Source organism: Octodon degus, unplaced genomic scaffold, assembly GCF_000260255.1.
Source record: "Octodon degus isolate 3935 unplaced genomic scaffold, OctDeg1.0 scaffold00025, whole genome shotgun sequence".
In the NCBI taxonomy this organism is placed as follows: domain Eukaryota; kingdom Metazoa; phylum Chordata; class Mammalia; order Rodentia; family Octodontidae; genus Octodon; species Octodon degus.
In genome coordinates this window covers 168,447-188,465 of record NW_004524601.1, presented here as the reverse complement: position 1 = coordinate 188,465, position 20,019 = coordinate 168,447, and the positions used below count along the sequence as shown (strand labels likewise).

General features: G+C 44.3%; 2 protein-coding genes and 1 pseudogene across 7 annotated transcripts in view; all 3 read right to left on the bottom strand.

The window, feature by feature from the left end:
* Nucleotides 1-960, bottom strand: part of Tmem237 (transmembrane protein 237) — a 21,601-nt gene extending 20,641 nt beyond the window's left edge. For 3 of the 6 annotated variants that reach the window (XM_023712368.1, XM_023712369.1, XM_023712370.1), the window contains exon 1: nt 714-960. In XM_023712368.1, the coding sequence (XP_023568136.1) occupies nt 714-851 (138 nt within the window). In that variant the 5' untranslated portion in view covers nt 852-960. Of the gene's footprint in view, nt 1-103; nt 225-566; nt 642-713 lie in introns of those variants that run through there. The other 3 variants (XM_023712371.1, XM_023712373.1, XM_023712372.1) reach the window with 3 other exon arrangements.
* Nucleotides 961-1,930: 970 nt separating this feature from the next.
* Mpp4 (membrane palmitoylated protein 4) overlaps nt 1,931-20,019 on the bottom strand; it is a 41,622-nt gene continuing 23,533 nt past the window's right edge. Inside the window, exons 11-16 of the mRNA XM_023712400.1 lie at nt 14,312-14,488; nt 12,940-13,020; nt 11,003-11,096; nt 6,787-6,895; nt 5,295-5,429; nt 1,931-2,427 (exon numbers count right to left, since the gene is read on the bottom strand). Coding sequence (XP_023568168.1) covers nt 2,251-2,427; nt 5,295-5,429; nt 6,787-6,895; nt 11,003-11,096; nt 12,940-13,020; nt 14,312-14,488 — 773 coding nt within the window. The 3' untranslated portion in view covers nt 1,931-2,250. The remainder of the gene's footprint in view (nt 2,428-5,294; nt 5,430-6,786; nt 6,896-11,002; nt 11,097-12,939; nt 13,021-14,311; nt 14,489-20,019) is intronic.
* Nucleotides 7,728-9,102, bottom strand: LOC105741835 (annotated as a pseudogene).

Below are 20,019 nucleotides of genomic sequence, written 5' to 3'. Positions count from 1 at the left end.
TCTGGATTTCCGGGGTAAGTTAAATAATAAAGCGTGGGTATTATTCCATGTGGTATTTTTTTTTAAAAAAAGCTCAAATGGATTTAAGTACATGCTGCTTTACCTGAATAAGAAAAGTCATGTTTGAAGTCTAGAGACTAGACTCTAAGCATAACTCTGCAATTTTTCAAAATGAACTATCAGCCATGTCTAGAAGCCAATTTAATATTCCAAGCATCTCACGCTGCTTTCAGATGACAATGATTTAAACGGGCTGATAGTCTGTCCCATGTATCAAGGCCCTTACTCAGATCAACACAAACCTACAAGATTACGGCACGACAGGCGTCAGGATTACTTAGCAGTCAAAATGAGCACGGGAGGAGGGTGTCAGGCGCTCGCTACTGTTCCAGGACACCGCGCCGCGCCGCCTACCCAGCGATCCGCTCCACCTAGCAGCGTTTCAAAAGTCCCACAACAGGCACGCGTCGCCCATTCAGAAAGCCAGCCTACAAGCCCTTCAAAAACAGGTCGCCGAAGCCGAAAGCAAAAGTCCTAATCGCTCAAAACCCCTAGTGCTCGCTCACCACCTGTGTCTTCCCCATGCTGCCAGCGGCCGCACCCCCTGCCCCGCCGAGCGCGTTCCTGCCGCGCGTCATCTGACCGCGCCGCGAAGCCCACCCCGGGCCGCGGCGCGCCGGTCGGACTAGTCATCACGCTGCGCCGCACAGCACCTCAGCGCCGTCGGCCTGCTGGGAAGCGGGTGGGGTCGTCCGGGCGCGGAGAGGAGCCTGTGGGAGGGAGTCTTCGGGCTGAGAGCGGGCGCACAGGGACTTGGACGGGTGCGCAGCTGCACACACGGCTTCCCCCATGGTTTCTAGGTGGTCACTGTGAGCCGCTTGGCAGGGCCGGACGTTGGGGGAGACCTTGATAAGCAAGTTTCCGCAGGCGCTCTTCTGGGCAGCTGAGAGCGCCGGGCTGCGCGCGTGGCTCAAACCCGGCGTGCGGAGCCCGGAAGGCGCCAGGCCGCGAGGGGACGCGTCGCCGTGGCAACGGACCGCGCGCGGTCCGGCGGTTCCGCAGCGGAGACGCGGCCGCCGCCCGGACTGCGCGGGCGGCCTTGGCGCGAGCCCTTGCGGCCGGGCGTCGGAGCCAGAAGCAGTTTGTACGTTTCCCAGCTGCTCGCCCTCCCTGCCGCAGCTTCGGAAATCGCAGACGCGACGTGAAATCGGTCCTGAGCTCACGGAGGTGTCACGAAAAGTAGCTCACTTTTTTCTTAGTTTGTTCAGTTTAGGTGAAAACGTATTTTTGGATCACGTACTCGGCTTTATAGCTAAGAAAGAGATGGGCAGGATGGAGGTGCGTTGTGGATGCAGAAGTTAGAGGGTGCGAGGAGGGGTGGACGCGGCTGGAGAGCGAGCAAGTCCTCAGCTCCCGGGAGAGGGAACGGCGGAGGAGAGCGCCCCTGGCGGGGTTGCCGTCCGTGGGCCTCAGGCCTTCCCTGCTCTAGGCGTGCCGTGGGTGCTGGCTTTCAGGACGTTAACGGTGGCTGTGCCGCCGATCAGAAGGATGTTTTCCATGTAGCCTGATTTGTAAGTGATGACTGCGGTTCTGGAGGCTTTGGTGCTAGATGTGAAATGTGTATATTAACCTTTCTTGTTGAGTTGGTCAAGTAGGTACTTTCTTGTAAAAAGAAATTACATAAAACAAGCTTCATAAAGTAAAATGCAGTTTTTTTTTTAAATATTTATTTATTTATTTATTTATTTATATTTTTGTGTGTGGCCAGCTCAGCCCACCAGGGGGCGAGGCTGGCTGGCATGTGGTGCTGGGGGACTGAACCGCGGTCCCTGAGCTTTGCTTAGCTTAGTTTGTTCTAAGTTGGTGCTTTAGACCACTGAGCCATCTCACCAGCCCTAAAATGCAGTTTTTAAAATTAAATACTGCTTATTTTATTTAGGAGAGGCCTTTTTTTCAGAATCGTACAAAGACCATCATATGCAATCAATGAAAGGTTCTTGGGCATTATGCCTGTTCCTACCACTGTTTCATATAATGTACAGGAATTTTTTTTGCTTATGTAACCATGCAGTACATAAGATACCTTCTATAAACATGACCATACAGTTTCTTCACATAGGGGTGATTGAATAAACCACCACTTTACAAGTTACACACATTATTATTAGGGTCGACTACTGCTGTTATTGCTGGCAAAGGAACAATGCTAGACTTCCAGCTTAAAGCAAGAGGCCTGACTAAGCCTCCATATCAGGAAATCCACGTTACTGGCACCCACTGAGGTTCCTCCTGAGCCCTCTCTATGGTAGACAATAGTTGGGCACATGCATCTTGCAAATTGTCGTTCACAATCACATGGTCAAAAAACTGGCCAAACTCAGCCTCCATCTTTTGGGCTGATTCCTCCATCTCTTGCAGGTCTTCATCCTTTGGGAAAAATGGAAAGTGAATAGCACAGACTTAATGAGACAAATAGAAATAATACACAATTAGTCGCACTGTCACAGTAGAGCTATGAGAACAATAAGGTTAAATACATGTCTTTTTGGGGGGGATATTTTAGGGAAAGGTCTACAGGGTGTTCAGCGTCTCACTACTCATAGTGATTCTTCTGTTTACAGCCTCCCAAGTGCTGGGATTACAGGCGTGCCAATCACCCTGTCTCACCACACCCCAGGGCCAGGGCCGGCATGACCCCTGGCCCCCTGTGCCTGCTTGCAGGCGCTTTAATCCACTGGGCTATTTGCTCCCCCCCCCCCGTGTCCTCTATTCTAAACTATAAAATGTAATTTGTAGACAGATTATCCCTTCACTTTTCACATAGTTATTTCACCCCATTGTCTACACACTTGAGGCCTTCAAACTACATACCCCTTAAAAATAAATTATTAGCTTACATAAGACTTAAATGAACATTAATCTGATACAAATGACATCATTTTGCAATGCCAAATGGCCAGTGTTCACATGAGGCATGTATGGCCTGGTTCTATTGAATTATACCTAAATTACCCTGTGATTTATGGTAATTTTATTTACCTATTGGTTTTTCTCTTTTTGCTTGTTTGCTTGCTTGCTTTTTGATACAGGGTCTCATTATATTCAGGCTGGCCTTGAACTCACTATGTAGTCCAGGCTGGCCTCAAACCTGTGTTGTGAAATGTCCATTAAGAGCTTCATTCTCACTAACCGTGTTAATTTCAGTGATGTTATTTTCTTTTTGTTCATGACAATTGAAACATCATAACTTGTTTTCAATATAGTTTTAAGTGCAAATACAAATGCAGGTACTGAAATCCTGTGGCATTACTCCTTTACAAGATAACTGTATACATGATCTGGAAACAGTTTTGTTGATTTGTTTAGACTGCCACAAAAATGAGAACACAGTTTTAAATGCCCTGAGGACTCAGAATACATCCATGGATGCCACTGTTCCAAACAGAAGGTCAAGAATCAGACTTTTATAGTCATTGAAAAACATGAAGCTAAAAATTAGAAAAGGAAATACAAGACATATGCTTGCTTTGGCAGCATATATGCTATACTGAAAGTGCAACAATATAGAGATTAACAATGGCAGTCATCCCTACACAAGGACGATATGTATTTGTGAAGCAATCTTATTTTTAATTTTAGTTCGGCAAGTTGAATTCAGGATATATTCAATACTTCTAAACTGTACACTTAAAATGGTTGTGAAAGTAGCTTTTATATTACATGTTTAACACCCCTTTTTCAGTACACATCCACAAGTAAGTAAGTATAATAGCTTGGTCTGGGTGAAGATGACCTGGATGTGTGCCCATATAAAAGCCCATTGGGTGATACACCTAAGATTTATGCACCTTCAGTGAAGCACGTGGCATGGCTCAAAATGTTGAAAGTGGATTTAATGGGGGGAATAATTACCAAAAAAAATCACCTAGAACAAGCTCACTAATTAACCTAGTTTGGCTCCTCAATTATTGCCATAGTGTTAATAAATATTATTGTAAGATGACTCATGCTACAGTTGTATTCATCAGAGCATTTTATTTTTTTAATTATTTTTATTTATTTATTTATTTTGGCGGAACCAGGGATTGAACTCAGGCCCTTGTGCTTGCCAGGCAAGCACTTATTCTACTGAGCTAACTTCCCGGCCCCTTCTCATCAGAGCATTTTAAAATATAATGTTCTCCCACCTGTAACCCTAGCACTTGAGTGGCTGAGGCAGAAGGATCTCTGCAAGTTTGCGGTCAGCCTGGACTACATAGTGAGTTCAAGGCTGGCCTAAACTATATAGCAAAGCTCTGTCTCAAACAAAATAAAACAACTCCAAAAATGTTCCCCCAATAAAGTTACAGTTAAATAATCTGCTCAAATACAGAAGTACACATAGTATATTTTTAAATGTGGATGTGCTTGTGCACACTCTGTTTAGTTTTGCAGATTGTGGCTTAAAAATTTTTTTTAAAGACTTCTGCCCTCAAAAATAAGGAGGAAAAAAGCATCATAGTATTTATTAAACTTTATTTTTAAATTAATAGTTAAAAAGGTAAATCAAGGGTCCAGGGAGATGGCTCAATAGAATAAGTGCTTCCCTGGCAACACAAGCGCCTGAGTTCAATCCCCAGTACTGCCAAAAAAAAAGAGGTAAATCATAGGGGCTAGGGAGATAGCACAGCAATCCAAGTGCAAGGACCAGAGTTTGATCCCTGGAACCCTGAGTGCACTGTAATGGCCCCCAAACTGGGAAATGGCATGGCGGCCATGAGTGTAATCCCAGTGCTGGGGAGGCTGAGACAAGAGGATCACTATGAGTCTGAACTGCATAGCAAAACCCTACATCAAATTAATTATTTTAAAAAGGATAAATCATAAAGACATTATTCACTATAAATAAAAATGCATGCTTTAATGTAGAGATCCTGTGGGAATAAGACTTTTATCTTTTATTTGTTTATTCATTTATTTGTTACAGGGTCTTGCTATACATCTCTGACTCCTAATGATACTCTGTCTCAGGTCCCCAGTGCTGGGATTACAGGTGTGGGCCACCACTCCAGAGACTCCAGAGCCTGCACAACATGCAGTGCTGGGATCTAATCTGGGTCCTTGTGCTTGCGAGGCAGGCGTTTAGACCACTGAGCTATCTCTCCAGCCCAAGACTATTTTTTAGAAAGATTTTATGGAGGACCCTCGAGGGAGAGAGAAGGGGTGAGGACAGACCCCAGGTTCTGTGCCAGCCTCCCTGGGCTCCCTAGCATCGCTGTCACTGAAAACAGTGTGGTGACTTGGACTTGATCTACCTGGAACTTCATGTCCACAAAGTAGTCAGTAATAATCTTGGCATTTTTCCGGGACTGTTTCATACAACTCAAGTTAGATGGCTTTATAAATATGACATAGGGCTTCAGTTCACTGGTTCGAGCCACTTGAATATCCTAAGTAGAAAAATTAAGTGCATATTTAAAAACAAGTCCTAAATTCCTTTAGTCAGTTATGAATATTCTCAAAATTTCTAGTGCCTTGAAATTAGCAGTTATTTTTAGCAAAAGTATAGTGTCATGCACTCCCAACTATTCAACTCTAAAACAAAAGTTTTCTAATAAATGTATTTCTAGAATCAAAATTAATGTCAATCTTTGCTCTTCTTTCTAGTTAAAACTAGCTATGGAAATCTTACTTGCTGGTTAAGTTCTTCCTTACTGATGGAGGATCTCATGACAAACACAGAAGCTCAGGATGTGAGCTTCTCTCTTCCATTGCCTTTTGCTGACCCTTCATATGGAGCCTCCTGCAGCTTTGCACTGACCACTGGTTTGGACGCAATGAAGGAAAAGCCTCTCTTCCTATAGCACACACAGTATATTTCTAAGTGATGAAAGAAAATAAGAGGAGAATGTGCCATGCTGATCCTGCCCCCTGGAGCGCTAAGCCAGCCATCCAAGTCCAGAGAGGCATGGAGGTGCAGGCCTGTAATCCCAGCACTGGGGAGGCCGAAAACAGGAGGGCCACTACATAGTCCAAGCTACATAGTAAGACCCTGTACCAAATACATTAAGAAAAAAAGAGAAAATAGGAGGGCCCAGAATATAGCTCAGCAGCATAAGCGCCTGCTTGGTAAGCGTGAGTCCTGAGTTCCATCCCTGGTACTGACTTGCTCACCCTTGCTGGTTCCCACATGAGGGAGGCTACAGGGAAGCTTCAGCACAGATGTGACAAATAGGAAGGTTACCTCCTGTGTGATCCCACTTCCTAGTCCCCAAGAAGCTACCTGGATGCCTTTTTAATCAAGGTCAACTCAAAAAAGATCCTATGTTTTCTTTATGGCCACCCACTCTTCATTTTCGTGTCCGAAAGTCAAGGCTTTTACCCCAATTGAAAACACAGTGTCAGCAATTGATGCTCCAAGAGTCGGCCTGACTCATAAAGAGAGGCCGTCTTTTTTTTTTTTTTTTAATTTATATATTTGGTACAGGGTCCCACTACGCAGCTCACACTCATAGTAATCGTGTCTCAGCCTCCCTAGCACAGGGATTTCAGGTGTGTGCTAACATGCTCATGCCCAGTTTCGGTGGCTGGCATTGTGCAGGGCCCGGCCCGGCATGCTATACTGGTGATTGAACCGGGTCCTTGCGCTTTCCGAGCAGGTGCTTAGATGGCTGAGTTGTCGCCCCAGGCTGATGTCATCTTATTCTTAAAAGGCTTACAGATAAAATGCTTCAGCCCTGACCTATAACATGTATAGCACATTCAGGACTTTGGAGACAGATGGAAAATATTTCACCACAGACGCACCTGAGGCTCTAAGTCCAGGACGCAGATCTTGCCCTCGTCAAGAACTGTGTGCACGGCATCCACACTGGTGCCGTACAGGTGGCCTTTGTACTCCCCGCACTCCAGCATTCTGCCAGGACAGGACAAAGGACAGACAAAAGCTGCTTCTACAAGTAAGTACTGGTAGTAGTAGGAAGATAAATGCCAGGAGGATTGAATGTGAATATGTAGGTTTTTCTAGAAACAAGAGTTATATTCAGCAGGAGAAAAGAAATAATTGAATTGACATGTTACTTACCTGCTTGTTGTTTATCCCTTTTTCTCCTGTTTAATTATCTGCCCTATTTGGTGGGTTCTTTCTGTTCTCATTTGTGGAGTTGACTGGTCATTTTGGTTCCTCTCTAGGATATCTGTTAGTAGTCTGTGTAGTGTTGGCTTTTCATCATCAAATTCTTTAGTTGTTCTTTGTCATGGATGTATTTTACTTCTTCATCAAACTAGAGTTTTGCAGGGTATAGTAGTCTGGGCTGGAATTTCATAGAGTACTTGAAGTACTCTGCTCCATGCTCTTCTTTGACTTCATGGTTTGTGAAGAGAAGTCTGCTGTTATTCTGATGAATTTTCTTTTAAATGTGATCTGTTTCTTTTCTCTAGTGGCTTTTATTTTATTTTTTTTTAATTATAAACCGACTTTTAACATTTATTGCTTGGTCCTATAAAATGGTAAAGTTTAGCCAAATGGATACTTGTATAATTTTGCTTCATATATTTTAAGTCATATGCACAGCAAGTAGTACAGGTATCAATTAAATTTTTAAATTAAATGGTAAAAAAGTTCTAATCTGTTAGTCAACACATATTCCCTTTTACCTACTGGCTTCTCAAAAATTAATTCTCCTAGAAAAACTGTCCAAACAGGGAAGACAATACAAATCCTCCTTTAAAACTTTCAAGTTGTGTAGGGGAAAAAAAAAAAAATCCATGAACTATTTTATTAAAATTTGACTAATTATGGGACAGAAGCTCTTTAAAAAGTCCTCCATTATTTTTGTGCCTACCACTGCACTGTACTGAAAGGTCCTGCAATTATGAGTCAGTTTCCAGCTTCTTCAAGTACAGGGAACAAATATGGTTCTAACAGCGAGGAAGGAAGAGTCCATCTTACAGCTCCCACAGGGAAAACAGAAGACGAAACGATGACTTGACTTTGGCTTTTAAAAATCTAATGCTGACCCTGAAATGCCAGATTCACAAATAAAACAGCAAGAATAGAAGATTACAGCAGCAAGCCACAACTTCACCACATATCATTGAGATTTCTGAAATAGGCAGCAGTGTTTTTCTTCTTCTACTTAATCTGTAGAATCTTCTTTTCGTTTTTCCTGTTTTGTGGCTGCAGGCAGTTCAAGGCTTGCCCACTGCATAGGCTTGGCTTTTCTCATGGAGATCTCAAACTTCGTAGCAGTCATAGTTACATGACTTCGCTTTACATCGATCACACCCCATAATTTCACATTTTGATGAAATTCTTTCTCTCCTTCAGATACAATGTGCACATTTAATGAAGTGCTATATGCTTCTACTCAACTAAGATCCGGAAGTGAATTTTTAGCATACACAGAAATGGTGACTTCACCCCCAGTCTGATGCCAGTTATGTCTACAGGGAACAACTTTTTTCCCAGCATCCTTCTTAGTCCACATGTGCTTCCCTGTGGTACAGCCTTCTTGGGCTAAGAACGTGTTAAAGTCAGAGGTTTTTCTTCTGCAACAACTCCAGTATTTCATCCCTTCATGGAATATAGGTACTCCAGAATGATATACACAGACTTCTTCTAGACTCTGTAGACCCTGATATGTCTTTGAACATCCTCCATTTTTACCTGAGGTCCCAATCTTAATTTCATCACTGTCTTCTTCTTTCTTATCTTCTTCATTCCCTGATGACAGTTTAAGTTTACCAAGTGCTTGTTTTAGAGAGGCAGATACTCTTAATTCCAAACTCGTCATTGGTTCATCTGGGCTTGGTCTTTTGATTGCCTCTACTGGCTTTGGTGCTTGAATGACATGCTCCTGAAACCTGGGCTTCAGTTCCGAGAGCTCTTTCTTCTTAGTAGTCTTCCGGCTTCACTGGCTCAGGAGGCTTCTCGCTATTATGTCTGCCTTTTGTGCAGCCTACAATACTTAAGAAATCAGAAAAATCGGTTGTTCTTCTTTTACAGCAAGACCAACCCTTTAATGCATCATGAAAGACTGGAACACCAGGATGATATGTATAAGCATCGTCGGCATTGTTCTCGGCATCGAAGCGCTGGCCGCAGCCCCGGTTGTAGCACATAGGGCCATTTTCTACTCCCGCTGTGAACCGCAAAACTGTAAGACCGCTACAGTGGCAAGTACCAGCCAAACGACCAAGGCGGCTGCCGACTTCCGGAAACAACCTCTAGTGGCTTTTAGTAATTGTTCTTACACTGGATTTCTGAGATCTGAATTATTATATGTCTGGGTATGTTTTTAATTGGGTTGATGTTATTTGGAGTTCTGTATGCTCTGATTACTTGAATGTCAGATTGTTTCCCCATATTTGGGACGTTTTCTTTTTTTTTTTTTTTTTTTTTTTTTGGCAGAACCGGGGATTGAACTCAGGTCGTTGCACTTGCCAGGGAAGCGCTTACTCTCCTGAGCCATCTCCCTGGCCCTTTGGGACGTTTTCTGCTATTACTTCTGCCCATATTCTTTTTATATCATGTGTATTGACTCTCATTGATACCTATTAGTCTCATGTTGTTCATCTTTGCATCATCTTGCAGATGTTGAATTATATTTTTCCTGTACCCTAGTTGTCTTTTGAGAGCTTAACTTTTCACTAGTAGCAAGGGCGTCTTCAAGATCTGAAATGTCATCTTCACTTTCATTCAAATGGTTTTGCAAGCTTGTGATTGAAATTTTAAGTTCCTCTATATCTCTTTGACTCTGCTTCATGCGATTTATTTATTCCCTATATTACTTATCCAAAAATTCTATTGTTTTTCTATTCTCCTCTAATTTTTTATCAGTGTCTTCTTTACAAGAAGTTATTCTTTCCTTATAGTTATCATTTCTTTTTACTTCAGAGATTATTTCTGATCTGATTTCCTCTATACCTTTCTGCAATTGTTTCTTTACTTCAGATGCTATTAATTCAAAGATTTCAGTTTTGTGATTCCCTATTTCTTCTGTGCTAGTGTCTCCTGCATTTGTTCTGGGTGGGCCCAGGGCCTGAGATTGCATTTTGCTCCTTCTCTTTGTCATTTTGTATAGCGCTGTCCTCTGACCTTTGGTGTTGAGCTTTGGTGCAGTTATAACCTTAGCACCTACCGAAATTCTTACCCAAGAGATTATATGGTTAAGCCAGTTTTAGTTTTGCTTTTTTTTTGGTGGTACTGGGGATTGAACTTAGGATCCTGTGCTTGCCAGGCAGGCACTTATTCTACTGAGCTATCTCCCTGGCCCCTAGTTTTGTATTTACAGAACTATAATTAGGAACACTAATAATGGGTAGTGATATTTAGCAGTTGACAAACTTTTATAACTAAAGGGTTTGTATTTTAGACAGAGCAAGCATTATGTCTGTGCATAAATTGGGAATTTGTACTAAAGTTAGCTCCCTAAGTTCTGTCTAATCCCCTCCCCTTGATGTACCTGGGGGTCTACCATTTACCTGGTTACCTGTTGCCCCCTCTGTAGATCAAAAGAAAGAGAGAACACTCTCATAGATCTGGGTCCAGCAAAGTGTCTCAGCTTACTGGGTCTGGATCTACCAGCTTTGAACTTCTCCAGATGTGCCTGGTTTTGGTCTGGCTGCTGTGTTCAGCTTCTTCCCAGCAGGAGAAAAAATATTGGAGACCTATGACTTACCTATTTCCTAAAGTTCCTTGAAATTTACAACCCAGTTCTACTCCTTTCTAAACCCAGTGAGTTGCTGTGTTAGTTCATCAGTGTACATTTCCTTGGTTACCCCTCAGAAATGAGAGAAATTCCCCAGGAATTTTGTGTTTGTTTTTTTTTTTTTTTTTTTGTTTTGTTTTGTTTTGTTTTTGCGGAACCAGGGATTGAACTCAGGCCCTTGCGCTTGCCAGGGAAGTGCTTATTTCACTGAGCCATCTCCCCGGCCCCCCCAGGAACTTTGAACAGTGCATAAAAATGATCAGTTTTGAATGTCAAACAACCAGTAGCAAGAATTATCCTTTGAACCTTACCTGTGACTATATATGAGACTTTCAAATGTTTCCTTTGACACGTAATGATACTCACGTCCATTCATCTCATAACTCTTTGGGGAACGAGTGGTATCTATTAAAAAGGGGAAAGATTTCAGAATCTTCAAAACGTTTTTGTCTGTTTCCAGTCTGTATTCATATAAAGTGTCCAATAAAAAAAATAAAAGAAAGCATGATCAGATAGGTTAATGCTAGGCCCCAAAAGAAAATCCAAAATTGGTGCTAAGAAAGTACAAGTGTTGAAAAAAATCAGTGGTGTGGAAAAGAACATATTAGGTTGCCCCTTAAGGAACACCTGCTGTTACCCGAAAACAGGTGCTCATGGATTATGTGTGAGCGCCAGGAAGCCTTGTGCTCCGAGATAGACTACCAGGGCTATCTTTAATGTGCATTGCCTTTCTGGGCATCTCACTGCCTTCTCCACGCTCCTGGCTAAGTGAAATGTCGTTATCCACATTCTATGGACAGATAAGCAGCTGAAGCTTTTGGAGAGTGACAGATTTGTTCATCGGACAATGAAAACCTGAAGATGCAACTAGAACCCAGGCGTTCTACCTCTTGCTAGACTGGTTTTTCTACTACTCCTGATTGTCTCAGATTTAAAGTAGAGAAAGCTCATGACCTGCAGTCTTGCCAGATGCATTAAACCCATGTGGGGATGATGGTCAATTTTGGAGATTATTAGGCGGGAAAGATTGGCCAGGTCTCCATCTGCATAATTCTTTGATGTGGCCATTTCAATTTCATTGTAGACCTTGGATTTAAGTAGCACCTGGTAGAATTGTGAAGTTTGTCAAATTTCTAAAAGTGACTTTTTTTTTTTTTTCCAGAACTGGGGATTGAACTCAGACCCTTACACTTGCCAGGCAGGCTCTTATTATACTGAGCCATCTCCCCAGCTCCTTAAAGGTGACTTTTTTACTACTGCTCATCTACTATTCAGTTAACACATAGTGTGTACCTACAAGGTTCTGTGTATTACCTTAGGCTCTAAAAACTCTGACACATACTCTGTCTTTTGTGTTGTAGTGCTAGCTTATTTTCTAGTACAACAAAGCCCTCTGTTTCTCTGCCTCTGCTTCTGCCTCCATTGGTCTGTCTGTTTGTCCAAAGCATAAATATTGCTAATTGAAAAGTTTCATCTCAAGTTTTTTTTTTTCTATTTTTACAATGAAGTAGGTTTCCTTGGACTGATTTTTAGAGATTTTTTGGAAGGATTACTCATACCATAAAACAGTGATATGTTGCATTTTTAGAATTGCAGGGGTGTGTGTGTGTGTGTGTGTGTGTGTGTGTGTTTGTATTTGTTTTTGTTTTTTGAGACAGGGTCTTGCTATGTAGTTCAGGGTGGCCTTTCACCTTGAACTCTAGTGCTGGGATTATAGTTGTATACCACCACACCTGCCCTTAAATGTTTTGAAACTTAAAAATCAGACAACTTGAAGCAAAGTGATCACAGAGAAAAGTCTGAAAGATTACATCTTAGGAGTTGGTGGTAGTGGTGAAATAAAGGAAATCTGGGTAAAAGGAAATAAGAAAACCACTGTGTATGGTAAAATCATATTAAAATTTATGTATGAAAATATTAAAATTTTTAGAAAATAAAAGCCTAAGCCAAGTCAAGAGCCAAGCACAGTGCTAGGAAGACCCTAAGTGCTGAATAAGCGTTGGCTTGTTGCTGAATATTAGGGATCCTGAAAGGTCGTCTGTATGATGGTTAGAAGTGGAGAAAACCTAAGTCACCTTTAAAAGGCCTTGCTGACATCATTTCTCTTTATTAAAATAAATATGGTTGGAATACTTCAGGACATACCTTGTGCCCTATACTTTTACAACAAAGATGGAATGGCTCAGCGAGATCACCCCTTTGAAGGGACAGTTTTACTAATGCTCTAAAAGACAAACATGGAACATACGTGGCACAGCGCTTTGAAAACGGCTGGGATTAAATTCAATAAGTTGTCTTCTCAGTTCATTGACTCCAACACCAGAAGGTCCTAAGTACAAAAGCCATATCCAGAAGTTGTTAGATGTGGATCAATATGAGGTGCAATTGTTTTATTTGTTCTGTTGCAGAAACTTGAGCCGATGTTTTAGGGAAATTATGGAACAACCCCACAAAACTCTGTCAAACTTCCCTGCTGGCCTGGGGAGTAACCTACTCTGCTTGACTGCTGGGAAATGAGGTAGGGATCGCAGGCCCTGACAGGCAGCACTCTGATCTAATGCGGGTGTGCAGAGAACCTGCTCGTCTTCATTTGGATGATCCAAGACACCTGCATTTCTATTCCAAATGAAGCTGCTTGTGAATCCCAACCAGAAGTTGACCTTGGTGACCATGGAACCTGTGACTTTCAGAATCCAGGGCCCTGTTTCCTACAGGTGGTGGTGGTGGAGGTGGCACTTGCTTTTCCACCTGGAGGTAGAGCTGGCCTCATGTGCAGTTGCTGGGCCATGCATAGGAAGTTCCAGGTAGGCACATGCCGGCCTGCTCCACCTGCAGTCCTGTGTGAGTCCTAAACAAAGGGCCTGTGCTACCACTCTGTACCAGGCCCTGCCAGTGCTGCAGCCAGTCCTACCTGTGGGCACATTGTCTTTGCCCTCAGGGCTGCCCTGCTCACTGTGAATGAGGGGCTGGAAGCAAGAGACAAGTTTCCACTACTGTTGGGACAACATTTCGGATATCATTGCCATGAAAGCAAGTCATTCAGCTCAACATTTGCCTGAATTTTTCGCAGCAAAGATACAATACAAAGGATGTAAACTTTTTGCTAAAGCATATTTCATTAGTTTGAGGGCTAGGGTTTCATTATGCAATTCAGACTGGCCTTGAACGCACTATGTAGCCCAGGCTAGCCTCAAACTTGTGGTGATCCTCCTACCTCAGCCTCCCATGGACAGGGATCATAGGTATGTGCCCTAAGCCTGGTTTTTAAGGATATGGACTGTAAGGATTTCTTTTTCTAATGTGGATTAATGGCCCCATCTTGAGGTTACAGCATCTATGCTTACAGAACCAGTTCTAAATAGGCAAAAACAAAACCCTCCATTGTAACTTTTTTCTTACACACATTTATACACACCATGGCATACCACATTCAATTATCGGTTAAAATATTTTTAAAGCTTGCTTGCTTGCTACAATAAATTACTGATAAATACATAAGTGAAATGGGTTTTTAAAAAGATGTGGATAAGGAGGTCCCTAAAGAATTCCATTTTTACTGCTACTCTAGCGTGGGACTTGGCTTAGGGTGAACTCCCAGGTAAGGGACAGCTCAGACATACCTACAAGCACAACCAGGCGGTGCCTGTCCTCTGCATGGCGCTGGTACCTGGCCACCTCCTCATACAGAGTCCCCACAGCCATGCAGCAGCCACCAGTGCCCATGCCACGGAGGCTGGCTCGCAGCTGCCCGCTGTGGGACTTTCTGCGACAGAGGCGCAGGCTACGGCGGAAGCCGGCTGGGCATGGAGAAAACCACAGAAAGTGAGACCGAGGCAGTGGGAGGCGGCCTGGCGGGGCTCCTGGACCTCCATGGGCTGCCTTGCAGCCTGGTCTGTCTGAGGCCAAAGACAGGAGTGGTGAAGGAGAAACACCCAGGTGTTCTCTCTGGGCCCAGCATCCCCTATGTGCCAGGCCTGCACTAGGTACTAGGGTGCAATACCAGATAATCCAAATCCATCCTCTCCTGCATTTACAACTCACAAAGCAGGAGACACAAGAGCAACCCCTCTGCCAGTGAAGGACTGGGAGAGGGTCAATGACAGGGACAGTACTTTTCTAGACGGGCAGGTCAGGTACAGTGGGAGCAGCTGGGGAAGTCTGGGGGGGTCAGCAGGCCAGGCCAAGGGACAGAAGCACCAGGGGCACAGGGAGGACCATGCTGCTGACCAAGGATGGGCAAGGGAGCCTGGTGGCTGTAGGCAACAATGGGAATATGGAAGAAATGAGCTGACAGGTGGCTGGGACCAGAGGGGCCCTGTAGGATTAGATGAGAAGCTGCAAACGCTAGAGAGGTGTGTATGTGGGGGGTGACTGCTGAACACAGAGGTGGCCCCTGTGAAGGTCACCAAATGCACTCAGCCCAGGAGTCAGCTTTCCAGTTTCCACCCTGCACCCTGCTTCTCTCCTGCCTTGTGAAGGAGAAAGCCAGAGTGTTCTAAATGAGAAGCCTGGTTCTTCAGAAAGCCCTGGCCAGGGTGACAATTATAGACACATAGCTCTGAGATTGCTCCTTTGGAGCAAGATGAGCAGGTCAGGGAACAGTCTGGGGGATAAAGGAAAGGTTCATGTTTGACAAGTATCGAGGAGATGCCAGTGAAATTAGATGAAGAGTGATGCATAATCCATCAGCCAGCCTCCTGACAAGAAAGTGGACAGGGAACCAGGCCAGGAGCAGTCTGGGAGGTTTGCCAGCAAACAGCGTCAAGCAGACGTGGGCCTCAGTGCAGGACCCCGCTCTCACTGCCATCACCTACCAAGAAAGAACTTCTGGCCGTAGCCCACAAACTCCTTGTCTGGAACAGAGAAAGTCAGGAAGAGACTTGTGAGGACCAGGATAAGATTACTGAGAATCAGTGCTTTTTAGCTGAACTGGTTTCAGGGTGGCAGAACCCATCCGCCAGAGTGGGGTAAGGTCCCTCTTGGCCCAGTCACCCAGTGACCTCACATGTGAGCTCTGGGAGACTCTTCTGGGCCTGAGTGTCACAGTTCTGTCTCTTGTCTAGTGAGACTGAGAACAGAACCCTACTTCTGGCTTGTTCCATGTTATAAGAAAGATACCAAATCATAGTGAAAACATACAAATATGGGATACACCTTTGCAACATATCCTAAGAAAGCTGATTTTAAAAAGCAAGAAATAAGTTGCTTTGGCTTTTACTTGCAGATCCTACAGAAATCTCTTTGCTAGCTATCTGGTTTTGTTTTCTTTTGTACACAGTGGTTCATTCTAAGGTAGAACTGGCCCTTGCCCAGTGGTGGCCAGTGGCTTCTGACTGACCAGGGATGTGTGGGACAGGGTGAAGGAAACTGCAAGCACCTTAGCAGCCAGACTAGTGCTGCCTCTTGTGTCTGCTTCAGCTGGGCATCTGGTGTTATAAATGCCAGAAAATATTGTGAAAATGTGACTTTCAAATTACTTCATGCTTAAGTTCCTTGTTATGCAATTGTTTCTGTCACTGCAATAGTATATAAGAAGCACTGGTTTATAGCATGAGCTGATACATACCTTTTTAAAACCACTTTTTCCCAACCCTTTAAAAATATGCATTTTAAAATATAAAGAGAACACTGCAATATCAGTTCCCTCATCTGATAAGCATAGCTTTCTTTCTTTTTTTCTTTTTCTTTCTTTCTTTCTTTTTTTTTTTTTTTTTGCTCCAAATGCCTTGAAGGCAGGTTTGGCTGGCTGGAGTTGTGGGGATCGATCTGCAGCAACCTGAGCCTGACTGCTTTGTTGAAGCAGCCACTTAAAGAACTGAGCTAAGGGGCAGGCCCCTGTCTTTTGATTTTTTGAGTCAGGGACTCACTGTATAGTTGAGACTGGCCTTCAACATACTATATATCCTAGATTGGCCTCAAACAAACAGGGATTTCTCCTGCCTCAGCCTCCCAAGTGCTGGTATTACAGGTGTGTGCCACCAAGCCTGGCTGCATGAAATCAAATATTTCATCATTGATTTGACCCTTAAAATATCTATTCATCTTAAAAATCACCTTGTCAAGTGTTCACTGTATGGCACTGAAAGACCCTGCACACAGCTCTGTGAGTGCTTGGGAAAGAAATGAGCAGTTACCTTCTGAAAGCTCCTCTGGACACATGTCGAGTGCAGAAAGAGATGGAGAAAGGTTAAGCCTTTGAGCAGATCAAGCAGCCATCAAACACAGCAGACAGGAGCAAGTGCCTGGATCACATTAACAAGAACTGTCATTTAGGCCTGGCCAGGCGGCAGGTAGCATGGTGGGCTGAGACCCATCTGTCCTCACTCTGTGGGACATTCACTTTTTCTGGCATTACCCGCAAGACCCTGCCTAAAGCTTTTTATCCTTGAAGACTCTGTTGGTTGGCATAAAATGGGACTTGAAGCCGATGTGGGTGTGCAATCCTATAATCCCAGGCGGCTGAGGCAGGAAGATTGCAAGTTGCAAGTGTCTCAAAATAAAAAGGGGTTGGGGATGTAGCTTAGTGCAAAGGCCCTTGGTTCAATCGCTAGCACTGTTAATAATAATAATAATAGTAATAAATTGATAAAATGATATGGAAAAGAGATTCCAGGCAGGCAGGCTCTGAGACTTCTTGCCCCTTGCCAAAGGGCCACACTGGTACAGCCCTATGAGGGCAGCCTAAATCCAAAGCAAACTGGTTTTTCTTGTCTAGACATTTGAAACAGCTGTATTTTCTGTATTTTACATTCTAAATCTTTTATTTTCATTTTCTACTTTTTGTGGTGCCGAGGATGGAACCAAGTGCCTACTACTGAGTGGAGCCCTGTGTTTATTTGATACAAGGTCTCACTACGCAGCTCAGACTTGTAGTGAGTCTCCTATCACAGCCTCTGCAGCACTGGGATTACAGACATGCACCACCATACCTGGTTTCGGTGCCCAGCTCGACATGGATTGAACCCCAGTCCTTGAGCATGCCAAGCAGGCATTTAGACCACTGAGCCATCTCCCTGCCCTTAGCCCTGGACTTTTATTTTTTTTAAACTGTATTTATTTTTATTTTTTATTTATTTATTTATTTGCAGAACCGGGGATTGAACTCAGGCCCTTGCACTTACCAGGGAAGCACTTATTCCACTGAGCTATCTCCCTGGCCCCAAGCCCTGGACTTTTAATTGGCATCCTAACCCCACAGCTAGGCTGCCAGGTCCTGGAGACACTGCAGGAGTTCACACTGTACCTCACTCCAAGCAGAGACAGAAAGGAAGGAGTGTCTGCTGTGCCCAGGGGTCTTGGTAACAGGCATGAATGCCTCGGCCATGGCCAGCCAGGTGCTGGCTACTCCTTCCTCGCTGACCAGGGCTCAGCTGCTGCGAGGCTCCTTTCTCAGGGGCTCCAGAGGGTGAGGGTACTGCTGCTGCCCCCGAGAGCTGATCATCTGAAGGACAGGCTTCCAGACAATGCTACCAGCGACCTCCTGTAAACCTGCCATGTGCTGGGCGTAAAGCTAGGCATTTTCCTTGTAGAGAGAATCCTCCCGCTGTGGAGACTTGGCCTGAATGGCAGAGGCTCACACCACAATAGCAGGTCTGAGTGCATGGCACCCCACTGGGCCCACGGAGCCCCACTGTCCTTTGGGGCCTCAGCCTTACCTTAGGTTCAGCAGCGAGTTGAAAACAAAGGATGAGTACAATGTAGAAGAATTAAAAGTGAGACCAAGGGGGCCAGGGAGATGGCTCAGTGGAATAAGAGCTTCCCTGGCAAGCGCAAGGGCCTGAGTTCAATCCCCGGTCCCGCCAAAATAAATAAATAAATAAATAAATAAATAAATAAATAAAATAAAAGTGAGATCAATCCCAAACATCGAGTCAAGTATAAAACTTAAATTATCCCTCACAGACTGTCTACCTCATAGAAAGTAGAAATTTAGAAACAGCATAAACGCTGAGTAGTTTACTGAAGTGAACGATTACCAGCTTTCCCCCTCAGTGCCAACTTAACATACACATAGCAATCTTTCTACTTTTGTGAAATGAAATTCATATAATATAATCCACTGCACATGTGGCTTTAAAAATCAGTGTCATGAGCTAACTAATATAAAGGCAAAAGAAAAGGGCAGGTGTATCCTACATGTGTCTACACACTGAGATGTAAATGCTTGGGCATGACTTGTCTGCAGTGCAGGGTGCTCAGGCCCGCCCAACACGGAGCAGTGTGGCCCTCAAAGGGAGACTGGGCAGGAACACACAAGAGGTAGGTCAAGATGGGCGTGAGACAAAGTGCTCTGCAGGGGGCACCAGCCAGATTGCATGTGTGATGCAGAGGGAGGCTCTCCCACCCCAGGGGGGCAGTCTGCCAGGGCCGTGGAAACGAAGAAATGAAAAAGCTAGGGTAGGCAATCAGCTGGAGCCAGGCGAGTCCTGTTCACAGTGCTCATGATGACAGTTTTCTTAAAAATACCCTGTGGGCCTGTTTTGTTGCTAATGATACCAGTACTATCCTTCAGGGTAGACACTTAATCCTCATGAGGTGTCATCAAGGACAGAAAGTAATGTCTTGAAGAAAAGGCAGCTTCAGCACAGAGGCTATACTTCCAGCTTAGTTACTCTCCCTGGAGGAGAATGAGTGCTTGGGGTGAACAAGAACCAGACTGCAAGGCAGTGTCTGTCCAGACACCCTCTCCAGAAGATTGGCTGTCTAAGCCACTGCACAGCCAGCTTGGGGACTCTCCATGGTCCCAGCACTAGGCATGAAAGAGCTGCCATCCAGCAGTGCTGGGTTTGCCTAGCAGGAAGATGTGTGTGGAGACATCTGCCACCAAGCAGGTCCCATCCATTGTGGGCATCTAGACTGCTGGAGATGCCACACTGTATGACTGACAAAACCTGCCCCACATAGAGCTCACTGTGAAGCTTGGTCTCACAACCACTCTTTTTGATTTGTTTTTTATGTATTTGGTATAGGGTCTCACTATGCAGCTAGGACTCATAGGGATCCTACTGTTTTCAGCCTCTCTATTGCTGGGATTACAGTTGTGCAACACCATGCCTGGTCCTGGTGGCTGGCTCAGTGCGTCCAGAGGCAGAGTGGCATGGCATGTGGTGCCAGGGATTGAACCCCGGTCCCTCTGCTTGCCTAAGCAGATGCTTAGTCTGCTCAGCTACCTTGCCTGCCCTTTTTTTCCCTCTCTCCCTTCCTTTCTCTGTCTCTGTCTCTGTCTCTATCTCTTGTCTATTTTGTCTGTCTCTGCCTCTCTCTCTTTCTCTCTCTCTGCCTCTCTCTGTCTCTGTCTCTCTCTCTGTCTCTCTGTCTCTGTCTCTCT